This window comes from Octodon degus, unplaced genomic scaffold, assembly GCF_000260255.1.
Source record: "Octodon degus isolate 3935 unplaced genomic scaffold, OctDeg1.0 scaffold00056, whole genome shotgun sequence".
NCBI lineage: Eukaryota > Metazoa > Chordata > Mammalia > Rodentia > Octodontidae > Octodon > Octodon degus.
Genome location: NW_004524632.1, coordinates 6,135,115 through 6,147,798, shown reverse-complemented (window position 1 = coordinate 6,147,798; position 12,684 = coordinate 6,135,115). Strand labels below are relative to the sequence as shown.

The window sequence follows — 12,684 nt, the reverse complement described above, 5'->3', positions numbered from 1 at the left end:
AAAAAAAAAAAAAAAAATCTGATTGGAAAGCCCAGTGTGGTAGCATATACCTGTAATTCCAGCATTTAGGAGGCTGAAGCAAGAAAATCACTGTAAATTTGAGGCCAGCCTGAGCTACATAGTGAGTTCAAGGCTAGCCTGAACTCCATAGAGAAACCCTATCTCAAAAAGACAACAATAAAAAAATCTGATGGGTGGTAGAGCTGCCCAGGACCGCTCAGGAGGTTTCCATTCATCTAGGAAGAGGTCAGGTGATCCTCGAGACACCATGTGCCCAGAAGGGGCTTTGCCCAGAGCTCCGGCCCGGCCGTGCCCCTACTGGGCATGCTCATGTATTATTACCTTTCCCACTTAACCTAAGTGAGAGGAGCAATTGCGCTCAGTAGTTCACGGGACCCAGGCTTCTTACCCCACACCTCAGGATGGGAGGAGCGGGGTGCACACCAGGGCTTTCCCTGCATGGAGGACTAAGCTGTCACAGTGGCACAATGCCGCCCACACCTACCCCTTGCCACAGGAATGCACTGCCCACATCTTTCCCCAGGTGCTTTTTTTGTTTCTCATTGTCACAAATAAGACAGACACCCTCTTGTAGAAGCTCCACCTTAGCATGCGTCCCTTAAGGCCCAACTCAGCAGCCACAACCCCAGAGGTCGGATATACATCTGCCTGCTGTGCCGGCCTGGCCCTGGTTACCCACTCATTCCCCACGGAAACGGCCTACCTCAAGTCAGCTAGAAGCGCTAGCAAAGCCAGCACACACACATAGTAATGCAATCACCATCTTCTTCCAAGTTCTTGGAGGGCCTGGCCCTAGCTCAGTCCTTTAAGTGGCTGCTTCCACAAAGCTGTCAGCCTCAGGTTGCTGGAGTTCGAACCTCACAACTCTCCCGCTGGCCAAAAGTGCCCTGAAGGCATTCGAGGAACCAAAAAAAAAAACAAAAAAAAACCCCCTTATTCCAAGTTCTACCCCTCTGTGTAGCTCCTAGAGACAGTATAATGTGCAAAAGCGCACAGTATGGATGTTCACTTAGGGTGCTGGAGGAGCAGACTTCCCTGCAGCTCGCTTTCAGTTCACTCATCCTGGAGCTGGGGAGAAAGCTCAGTAGAATAGGCACTTGCCTGGCAAGCAGAAGGTCCTGAGTTCAATCCCCGGTACCGCAAAAAAAAAAAAAAAAAAACAACCAATTCACCTGCCCTGCATTTAACCAGTGAGTCCTGGCTCCTGGCATAGAGGCACACAAGCGGCGGGGGGAAGGCTGGAGGTGTGTGGCGGGCAGGAGGCAGCAGTGCTGGCCTTGAATGCACTTACAAGAGACTTCTCATAATGGAAGGTGTTCTTGCTTAATAAAGGAAACACCTCTGCCAGTCATGTGGTCTTGGGTAAGCTACTTCCTTTCAGGGCCTCAGTTTATTTATCTGCAAAAACGGAAATGCCCCCTGCACCTGCAGGACAGGTGCCAGGTGAATGAGAAACCTGTTAGCAGCAGCAAGAACCAAACAAAAGCTAGCCGTAGCTAGCTTTTCCATTTCATTGAAAAACACAGGTGAAATTTGGGGCCTCTAGAGTTGGGATTCTCTTTCTACCGTAGCAGCTCTTTTCGTTTCCTGCTGGGAACCCTGAACCACCCAGCATTAGGGCTCCCTGGAGAAAGCACCCAGAAGCTGCTCCTGGCATCAGGACATACTGCCCCACCAGGTAGCCTTGCCACCCCCCTTCCCCTCTATCTCCATGCAGACTGCCCTATACCGCCTCAAAAGCCCTCTGGCTGTGTCCCCTCTATCGGGCCACATGCTATCCACACCCACCCCACCCCCTGCTCGCATGTGTCATATCTGATGGGCTCCAGCTGAACAGACAATCCCCACATGGGGGCTGGGGCAGGTTTCTGCCAGCCTGCAGCTGTGGGGCTAGGAACGCACACGTTATCAGGGGTGGTTCTCGTGAAATGGCGTGGGCGACGTGACAGGCTCCAAGCCCAAGAGAGAGGAGGAGGAGAGGGCTGCCTGCCCCCCAGTCATACGTGCACTCGTTCCCAGTGACACTGAGGGGGGTAGGTTTATAAAACCACTTTGATTAAGTCACCAGACCCATGGTGGCCACTGCTCGGGCAGAGGAACACAGGCTGTGGGGATGGTGTGGGTCCCGCGGGTGGGGAATGGCAGCAAGCACCTCTGTCCTGCATTTCTCAAGGAGGAAGAGCAACAGCAGCTGGTTTCACAGGATGGTGACTGGCGTGGGACAGGCCTCACACCTCGGAGGCCACTGAAGGGCCCCTGGGAAAAGTTCTGTTCCCTGGCCTAGGAAGGCACTGACTAAGGTTTTGTTACCCTGTGGCTCCCTTGCTGTGCAGCAGCACCATAAAGAAGGGGACAGGGGCTGGCGAGATAGCTCACTGGACTAAAGTGCCTGATTAGGCAAGCTTAAGCAAAGGCAGGGAAAGAGGCTCAATCCCCAGCACCACACGCCACGCCAGCCTGCCCCCAGGGCCTAGTGGCGCATGCCTGTAATTGCAGCGCTGTGGAGGCTGAAAACAGGAGGATCACTGTGAGTCCAAGCTGCATAGTGAGACCCTGTAACAATCAAATACACTAAAAAAAAAAAAAAAAAAAGACGGGGACAAATGGACCTGGAATGAAAAGACTCCCAGCATTCATCTCGGTCTCCCTGGCCCACCAGCCAGATCCACGTCGAAGCCTAGGGCCAGGTGGTCCGGCTTTTTCAACAAAATCCTACAAATTGGCTGCTTCCATGCATCAATCCAGTAACTGCCTAAGCGCACCCTCTGGCTGTATGCTGGGAACAGAAGCTATGGGCCTAGCAATGACATCCACGGAAATGCCACGTCTTTGCCACCAGCTGGGCTTCAAGCCCAATGACCAGGATGAATAGGAGACCAGTGATTTAAAGAAAGAGAGAAAACTAACACTTGGAGGAGGGGGGCGGAGGGGCTTGTAAGTAGCTGAAGCGAGGTATTATAGAGGGAAACCCATTACGGACAGCCTGGGGGAGGTGTGGCTCCTCCTCCCTCCCCACTGCCTCTCCGGCAGCTCAATCCAGCAAGTATTTATTGAGCATGACACTCCCCATCTGCCTTGTCCCTCCCTCTGCAAAAACACTCAAATCTGTTCAAGCTGCAGAGTAAATTCTATTGCACTTGAACTTGAAACACGAGGTGCCTACCTCTTAAACAGGCAGGCACCCAATTTCCAGGTTGGAGACAAGCAAGGAATACAGCTGACCAAAACAGGCGCTTTCTCTTTTTTCTTTCTTTTTTCTTTCTTTTTTTTTTTCTTTTTGCAGGGCTGAGGATTAAACCTTGAGCCTCATACATGTGAAGCACATGCCCTCCACTAAGCCACAGCCCCCAGCCCCAACAATGTCACTTTTGAAAGAGAAGGGAAAGAAGAGAGTAGAAACCTAATTTAACTTTAGAATAGGCTAGCAGTTTGAAAAAGCCAACTCCAAACCTCCCAGTAGCTCCCTAATTACCCACACTGCACACTGAATATTCCTTCGTTCTACGCCTCCTCTGGCTTGAATTTTCTATTTTATTCACTTGCAGATGTTTTGGAGTTGTGTATGCAAGCCTACCTTTGCCTCTTAAGGATAAGGCGTTCGCTTGTGTCCTTTACTTCACGACTCTCCTGCAGGTCTTCGTTTAGGATGGGACCATACTAAGAGATTCAAGTCCCAGGGCTGGTGTAGCCCAAGCTATCCCCTAACAGTTTCTCCTGGAATCTGCATGATAGGAGCTCAAGGGCAGAGAGAAAGCACCCCAAATATACAAGGGCACCCAGCCAAACACTGCCCGTTGTCTAGAAAGTCACATTTGGGGGCTCTCAGAGAATGCTCCTTAACTCCCAATCCCAGGCCAACTACTTCAGAGAAACCAGAGCCCTCAGGAGTCTTCATGTGCTCCCCATCCCCCATCAGGGAGCTGAAAGCTCAAAGTGCCAATGTGCAGGCAGGGCTGAGCCTAGGGCGCTCCATCTAGCCTCAGGGTCAGCAGCTACGCCCGCCCATGTGCCTGAGCAGGGCCAGGTAAGTGTCTGTACACGGCCTGGCGTCAGTTCCAGGGCCCCTGGGGCTCATCGTGAAGTTTTCCTATTGTGAAATACTTCGATAGCATTCTTTTAAGTTCATTAAAGCCGCCCCTGATTGGCCGCGGTGCTCCCACACAAGTCAAGTCAAGGGAGGCTTATTTGGGCCAGAGGATAAGTATTTCAATGACTCCAGAGCTAGGCATTCAGCTGTGTCATGACCCTGGGGGGAGAGCAAAGCGCCAGAAAACCAGGAGGTCTGGTGGGCACCGTGGCTGGAGTCACAGCCAGCTGTAGAGGGGCCTTGCACCACACGGCCACGCCCAAGCTCCCTGGTGGCTGTGGAACTGGGCAGACATAATTCATGAATCAAACAGCATCCCAAGCTCTTTCCTCTCTGAGGTCAGAACCTGTTCTTGGCCTAACCCTGTGAATAGATTTGGCTAGCATTTGGTTAATCCATACCCTGCTAATGTTTGGTTAATCCAAATAATGCGATCTGCAACTCAGGCAGCAGGGGAAGTGCACCAGATTTCCCTCTCAGCCTGTCTTGGCTGCTACTCACTCACGCTTCCTGGACAAGGAAAAGTGACTTCCATTCCAGAGGCGGGCAGAGCTTAACGGGCCACAAAGACTGTCCACTGATCGGAAAGGAAACACCCGCTTTTCCTTTCCAGCCCTTGAAAGGGTTCTGTACTGCGCGTGGAGGCTGGATGAGCCCAAGTGGGTCCAGTCAGAGCACCGGAGCCAATGGCAAACGGCGCATGATGTACCAGTGCCCTAAGAACTGCTGGAAAACACCCGCTCCTGGAGCACACTGAGGCCCTGGGACATCTGCACCCTTTGGCAGAAGGGCTCTGAGACTCCTAAGGGCCTGGAGGAGGGCGTGTTATTTCTATCAGCCCCACTAAGATCCTGGAGTAGTGGGGCTCTGGGCTCCATCACACCACTGGGGACACATTGAATTCGGCAGTAAATGCAGACACAGCACTCTCTTGGCTCCCAAAGCCCGTACCAGTCAGAACACCACTATGAAAGTTTTGTAATCCTGCCTCAGCTTTCCTAGAGATCCCATATGTGGAACCAGAGAAGCGATGTCCTCCTCACACTGTACCGCATGGATGTTCTGCCCGCTCTCTACTGACCTCAAAGGGTTTACAATCCCTCAGCTTATTTTGTATAAGGGGAAACGTCCCCTACCGTTAATTCTCTGCTTCCCACAATCACGAAGAACACACAGGTTCCCAATCCTCTGGACAACAAGAGAGATAAAGACAGTTCCTCAACTGTCACTGGGGATGACATCCTTGAAAAGCAATTCAAAGATGTCCCCAAATGCAATTTAAGGATGCCACTGCTGGTGATAACACTGGAGTCAGAAGCTTCAGCCGTGCACTTTGCACTTTGCTGACTATGTGCCTCGAAGTGGCACCACTGTCAAAAGCAACAGCGAACAGTGTCTGGCCTAGGGCCTTAAGGATTCCCAAGCAGGATGGCGCCGCCTCGGTCACAGGTTGCAGAAGGCCGACTGTAGCTCTTGAAGAATTTTAACCGCACCCCCAAGCCTCATTCCAGCAAGATGGCTCCTTGGCACAGAGTGCTCCGACTCTGTTCCAATCCCCAGGCTGTGTCTGTCACTGGGGCACGTTTGACGAAGGGTTCTGACGAGGGTTCCTCTTGGGATCTTTAATGTTCCACATCCTTGATAGGGCTCCATTCCTATCTAAACACCCTTCCCCCAAGGACTAAGTTTGCAAAGCATTACAAGGAAAAGAGTTTAATTATTACCAATAGTGTTGCTAATAACAATGCCGCCTTATATTCACGAACCAGCCATCCTGGGGGAACCTGACTGACATTTGACACAATCTACCCTTCCTATGTTCCTATGGGGAAGCCAGTATTTTAGGGTAACCATGACAACTGTTAGCTGTCAAGGATCTGTTCAGAAAACTAAAAGGTAATGAGAAAAATTCAAAACAGGAGTGATGCCTGTTGTAATTTCCATCCAATTTTGCAAGGCGTTCACAAGCCTGAGCTGTGGAGGGGAGGAGCACACAGGGGGTGCAAATTTGCCTAACAGTTCAGCTTTTATGTAAATTCAAATTATGGATGTCTACTGATGTCTCTGGGCAGCTGACAGCTGAGGGGGCGGGGAGTCACATGTGCTGATCATCCACAAAGATGGGGAATGGGCTGGAAGCAAGGTGCTTCCGTTCCTCCTAAAATATGAGCAGGGATATAAGCTTATTTTCTTTACCTTCCTAGGGTTTTCTGAACATGTATTATACACAACTGAAACTGACTTCCGTAAAGGAATTTTGGGGGAAAAAAAAAAATAGCAATGAAATAGTTTCAAAACAGTAGGACATTTACAGTAATTAATACATTGCATATTGTTGTCTTCCTAGTAGTTATTCAGAGGACAAAATGCAGACATGGTATCTTGTCTAAACAATATTAGTACAAACTTTTATTCTCAGGCAAACTTTTCTGTACTCTGTAATAAACATTTTAGGCTTTTTTTTCTTTTTTTTTGTGGAACTGGAACTGGGGATTGAACTCAGGCCCTTGCACTTGCCAGGGAAGCGCTTATTCCACTGAGCCATCTCCCCGGCCCCTAGGCTTTTTAAGTAGTCTGTTATGACTACTCAGCTCTGCCACAGACATTATGAAAGCAACCACAGATAATACCTATAGGAGAAGCATGGCTGTGTTCCAATAAAACTTTATTTGTAAAATATGTACAAGAAAAAAAAATTTAAAAATTAAAAAACAAGTACAAGGAGGGCTGGCCAAATAGCTCAGTGGAATAAGTGCTTCATTGGCAAGTGCAAGGGCCTAAGTTCAATCCCTGGTTCCACAAAAAAAAAAAAAGCACCTGCTTAGGCAGAGTGCAGCAGCCAGGGGAACACAGTGACAGGGATTCCATCTGTGGCCTGCCATGCCGGCACTGCCTACGGGGTGCGCTGAGCAGTGATTGAGACTGGGCACGGAGGCTGAAAACAGGAGAATCACTGCAAGTCTAGTCTGCGTAGTGAGACCCTGTAGACCCTGTACTAAAAATACACACACACACACACACACACACACACACACACACAAAAGCACAAGGGGCTGGGGAGATAGCTCTGCAGTCTAAGTGCCTGCCTGGTAAGCGCAAGGACCCAGGTTCCATCCCTGGTACCACATGCTGTGCTGCTCCCCCTCTCCCCACCAGCCCAAGCCCAAGTGCTCCATGCTGGCCACTGAAGCCTATAATCCCAGCACTGGGGAGACTGAGGCAGGAGGATCACTACAGGTCTGAGCTGTATTGTGAGCCCCTGTACCAAATAAATAAATACACAAACAAATGAAAATACAAGGCTGAACATGGCCTACAAACTATATTTGCCAACTTCTGATTTTAAAAGGTTCTGGTGACGGTGCCCTAAGAATTTCTGGAAGAGGTGCCAAGGCAGCATTTGGCTTCCCAGGCAGCCAGCAAGCCTGAGTGGGGCTGGTCCCCTGGAGGAATAATTAGCACCGCTTGATTAAACATTATCTTCACGGAGCTTGCCTAGCATGCCCAAGGTCCCGAGTTTGATCTCCAGCACTGCAAAAACAAAACAAAACAAAACCCCTATTATCTTTATCCTAGGGATATGGAGACTGAGATACTAAGCAGGACAGGTAAGACTGGATCCCAGAAAAAATGTCACCTCCTATTTTGTCCATAATCAGCGGTCCTAGAGAACACCAAAGTGAGCAGCATCTACCAACCTAAGACACAAAAGAAAATGTAATTTAGATCCGAATTCTTTTTTTTTTTTTTTTTGGTGGAACCGGGGATTGAACTCAAGGCCCTTGCACTTGCTAGGCAAGCGTTTATTCTACTGAGCCATCTCCCTGGCCCAAGAAAATGTAATTTAAGGGGTAACTGCAACAGGAAATTTATCCTGGGTTTCTATTCTCCTAAGTGGCTCTGAGCTTTCTTTTCTTTTCTCTTTTGGCCATACCAGGGATCAAACTCAGGCATGCACTTATTCTGCAGAGCTACATCCCCGGCCCAGCAGCTCTGAGCCTTCTTAGCGTTGGCTCCCCTTTCTCTCTCTTCTCTGGCCCAGGTTCATAAAAATGAAGCCATTCCTCACTCTTACGGTGACATCTATTCACCCTGGTGGATGAGCGGCAGCAGAAGGTAAATCCTGCTCTTTACACCACAGCTCTCTTCATGAAGTCTGGGATATCTTGTGGACAGCACAGTAGGTCTGTGGTGCGGAGATAACTGTGCAGCCCTGAGTGTTACGTCATCTGGGGATGGGAAACACCAGCAGTGACGACTCGAAATTGTTCCTGAAACCAAGTCGCAGCTCACATTCCTCTTTAAACAGCTGGGTTCCAGAGCCCTGTTTAGAAAGCTCATTTTAAAAGATGAGGGAATAGAAAACGCAAGACGAGGCCTTGAAATTCTGAAACCTGCAGTACTGGTTTTAGACCATCTGGGTTTGCTCTTTGAAGCCTGAAATGGCAATGAGTTCTGGCCCACAGTGCTCTTGCCCTGGCTCATGGAGGGAGGGAAGGACACTGTAAGCAGCGTCCAAAGGCTGCCAGGCTCTGTCCTAAGCACTGTACTAGCTCTTTGGTTCTTACGATGCGCAACAGTATCTGCACCATCCACAGATGAGGAAACTGAGGCCCACGGAAGTGCAATGACTTCCTAAACTCAGCAAGCAAGTCAATGCAGAACCTGGACTCAAAACTCCCCAACACCATGGCCTAGGGCTTATGACAGCAAGGGGTTGCCCCCTATCACCTAAGCCCTGCTGGTCTAGAGGAACTCACCTCTGCTGCCTCCCAAGAGCCCAGAATGGAAACCATCTAAATACACATGAAAGTTAAAGTCAACACGCCGAAGACCTGATGTACACCGCACTCCCAAACCAAAGGCCGGGTACCCTCCTCTAATGCTTGGACACAACAAAATACACAGGCCCTCATGACTCTTTTCTTTCCTTTTTTTTTTTAACCAGGGATTGAACTCAGGCCCTTGCGCTTGCCAGGGAAGCGCTTATTCCACTGAGCCATCTCCCCGGCCCCCTCTTTCCTTTTAATCTTACCTTGTTTAAGATCTACAGATAATCCTACCACCCACTAGGAAATGCCTTATTAATACTGCTGGGATATTAATAGGGGTAGAAAGGATTAATCAGTGCAAAACATGAGTTCCACTCATTTAGTCCTCATTTTAGTCATTTAGCGGACCTCCAGCTCCCTGTTCAGGCCACTATCTTTGGGCCACTACATCTAACAAAGAGCTAAGCATCCCAACCTTCTTTCTTCGCTTTGCACAGGGTCCACCATCGTTTGTCCTTTCACTACCAGCTGTATGGGAGGCACAAAGGAACTCCTCATAAAATGTAATTACTAATTAATTCCCAGCTACTACACAGCGAGGCTTTCTTTTGACTTCTACTAAATGTGACTCGGGCTCTGGCGCTTGTTGTTGAACTTCTCTTGGTTTCAAGGAAGCCCAAACAAAACCAACAGGTTTGTAGTCTTGCGGTTTCCCTCACAGCTCAGGATATGCTGCAGTTATGGCATTGCCTCCTTTTACAGCACCGGATTCTACACATATTTTTACTCCTTGTTCACCATCTTGCTACCACATTTGACCAAGTGTCTGTGCTCCAATGTGAGTGACACTAGCACACACATGGGGGTCCAGAAGCCAGGGGCTTTCTAGCTCAGAGACCTGATTCATCCCACTGCTAGCAAGGAAGGCACGGTAACAGCTACACGTCCTGCCCTGCGACTGAGCTTAGCAACCAGCACAAGCTCCAGACATTCTGGTTTGGTGAACGTCATTAACCGTTACAAGGGCAGGGACCATGACTTTTGTACACTTAGTACAGACTTGGGCTCTGGAAGTGTGCAGTGATCTCCCTACATCTGGTGTGAATCAAACGCAAGCTTCACTCTCAACTTATTGCCAACCTCCTCGTGCAAGTAGGTTCCTTTCTGGGCTTGAGGGCCTGCGTTTGCGGGTCTCGGGAGGGTTTTGAGTGAGAACACAAGGTTAACTTGCTCCTCCCTAGCGTTCCCACACCCACAACAAGCTGCTATTAAGGCACGTCCGAAGACCATTCGGAAAGTGGGGTGTTTGTCACACTGTCCTTGATTGTAGCCCTCACCCCCACTGCCACATTGTCTGGCAATGCTTAAAACAAAACAACCTGGGCCCTGGGGGAGCAGGGGGTGAGCTGCCCAGACCCTATCCACATGTATACACAGCATGGCTGGAATGAGACAGCCATATTAAGCAGATCGGTGATCTGCGAACTTAGAACTTCTGGGCCGCTGCGAGAGGAACGCAGGCAATCGGGAGCTGAGCGTCTGCGCCGCACCGCAGGAAAAGCCGTTAAACTAACTTACTCCAGAGAGCGCATATCGGCTCCGGGAGGTGGCAGCAAGGAAAGCGCACGTGAAGTGCGGAAAGGAGCTCCAGTGCTGCAGAGAGGGATGCCGGGGCCGAACCAGAGCTGGAGAAGTAACACATGGCTCCCCGGGCTCGCCTCCATGCCCCTCCCCCTCCCCCCGTGCAGGCGCCCAGAGCCCACCGGCCGCTCACGCCCCACACAGCCTCGGCACAGGGCGCCCCCATCCCACACCACTCCTTTCCTGCACCTCGCTCCCACCCCCTCCGTCGTTCACCCACCCTCCCACGACACCCTTTTCCCACTTATCCGTTACGCCCCCAAAGCCAGTCTCCATCTGCCAGGTCTCCCATAGCTCACCTCCCGGTTCCCCAACTCCCTGCAGAGTACCGGGGTTGCGCCCCACGTTCACAAGTCTTCGTCCTCCCTCCATCCGCCCTCTCTTCTTCCGTGCACACTCTGCACGCCCCGCTCTAGTCCTTGCACCCATCCACTGCCCCTGCACACCTTTCCCAGTACCCTCCCCCCGCTGCGTGCCCCTCCCCCAACGCTCCTCCCCCAGCACCCCCCTCCGGGTCAAGCTCACCTGCGCGGCCACCCCCGTCCCGGCGCTGAGACGGCTGCTGCAGCTGGAATGGGACCGTAGCCCTGAGAGGCTGCAGCCCAGCCCGGGGGGAGCCGGAAGGCGCTGGTGGAGAGCAGCCCCGCCGGAGCCCCCCGGCCCCTCCACGACCCGGACCCCAGGCACCTCCGCCTCTACCGCCCGTTGCGGCCCCCGCCATCGCCCGCCCGGACACCAGCCCTCTTCAGCCCCAGGACGAGCCCCACACAGTCCCCCAACCCCCGCTGTCGCTGCTTATCTGTCCTACGGGGCGGGGACCGGCCCCCTGAGTCCAGAACTTTAATTGGGCTACAGAGTTCTAGACACAGCCCCCTCAACCAATCCTCGGCGGACTCTTCCTTTCCCGAGGATGATTGGTAAATATGCCTAGCGATCCAAACCAAGACCCCACCTCCACCCCGCCCCCGCCGGCTGGCCGGCGTCCGAGACTCTGCTGATTGGGCGGTCCCGAAAGGGCTAGTTCTCCAGCGCCACCAATGAGAATTCACAGAAAAGGGGAGCGTCACACCCAGTCCCAGGTAGTATGCAAATACAATGTCACGTGACGTTGGGCTGCGAGGGGGCGAGGTCCGGTGTAGCTTGGAATCAAACACTCGAGAACTCTTTGTGGAGGGTGGAGTGTCAAACTTCAAGTTGTTGAGCCCCAGTAGTATGGAGAGAGTGATAACTTCAAAAGACATTACATTTAGTTTAACTTAACGTTAGTTTTAAATCCTCGTAGAGGATTGCTTGCAAGCTCCAAATTAAGATTCCACAGAGTACTGTAAAGTTTGCATATAATTTGCATGAGATTTGTATTATATGGATGCACTTAATGGCTACCCTGCTTCATGTGACGTCCACGTTTGTCTTCCACATTTCCAGCTTCCTACTGGGGGTTGGCCCAATCTTAAGAAAACAGTTGTTGGCGTGCAAATGAGGTTGGGACACCAAAAGGGAGCTGGGAATCGACAATTCCAAGTCCACCTTGACAGAATAGAAGCACCAGAGTGACAGAGAAACTTAACCAAGTTTGCAAAGGTACTCCATTAACAAATCCTGGTCTTCCCAGTTCAGGGCTCTCTGACCTACAAGTCAAAACCGAGACTGGATGGTCCCAGAAGGGAATGTATGCAATTTCGACAGTCACACGCTGGAATACATAAAGGCATTTGGGGAAGAAAACCACGCTTAAAGTAACATGAAAAATTACTACTCGTCAAAAGAAAACACATTGCTCTTGTAGTCGTTGACCATTTGTTCTATATATGGAAAAAGCAAGTCAGCCAATCCTAGATTGTCTGCGATAAGGGACCATCCAAATAATTGGATAATTCCCTCTAGATTTATATTTAGCTATGAATTCTAGTTCTGATCTTGCTACAGATTTATCTTGCTATTTCTGTTTTTGCCCAGTTTAATGGTAAAAAGAAGGTATTCCCTGAAGCCACTCTAGCCAATCAAAGTGAAGAAAGGTGCAGGAGAGGGCACGCTGGGATTAAATATGGGAAGTAGATACTGGAAGGGCAGATCCCAGGGTCAGCTGGGTATTAGATCAGCCCACTGCGCAGGACAGGCAAGGGAATGGCACAGTCTGCTGACAGGCTTTCTTTGCAAAGACGG

The 12,684-nt window shown here is 50.6% G+C and overlaps 1 protein-coding gene across 5 annotated transcripts in view; it reads right to left on the bottom strand.

Annotated features, from left to right (window-relative positions):
• The window catches only part of Fam117a (family with sequence similarity 117 member A), a 44,662-nt gene extending 33,371 nt beyond the window's left edge, over positions 1-11,291 (bottom strand). For all 5 annotated transcript variants that reach the window (XM_023718225.1, XM_023718224.1, XM_004633641.2 and 2 more), the window contains exon 1: positions 11,047-11,291. In XM_023718225.1, the coding sequence (XP_023573993.1) occupies positions 11,047-11,242 (196 nt within the window). In that variant the 5' untranslated portion in view covers positions 11,243-11,291. The remainder of the gene's footprint in view (positions 1-11,046) is intronic.
• Positions 11,292-12,684: the final 1,393 nt, after the last annotated feature.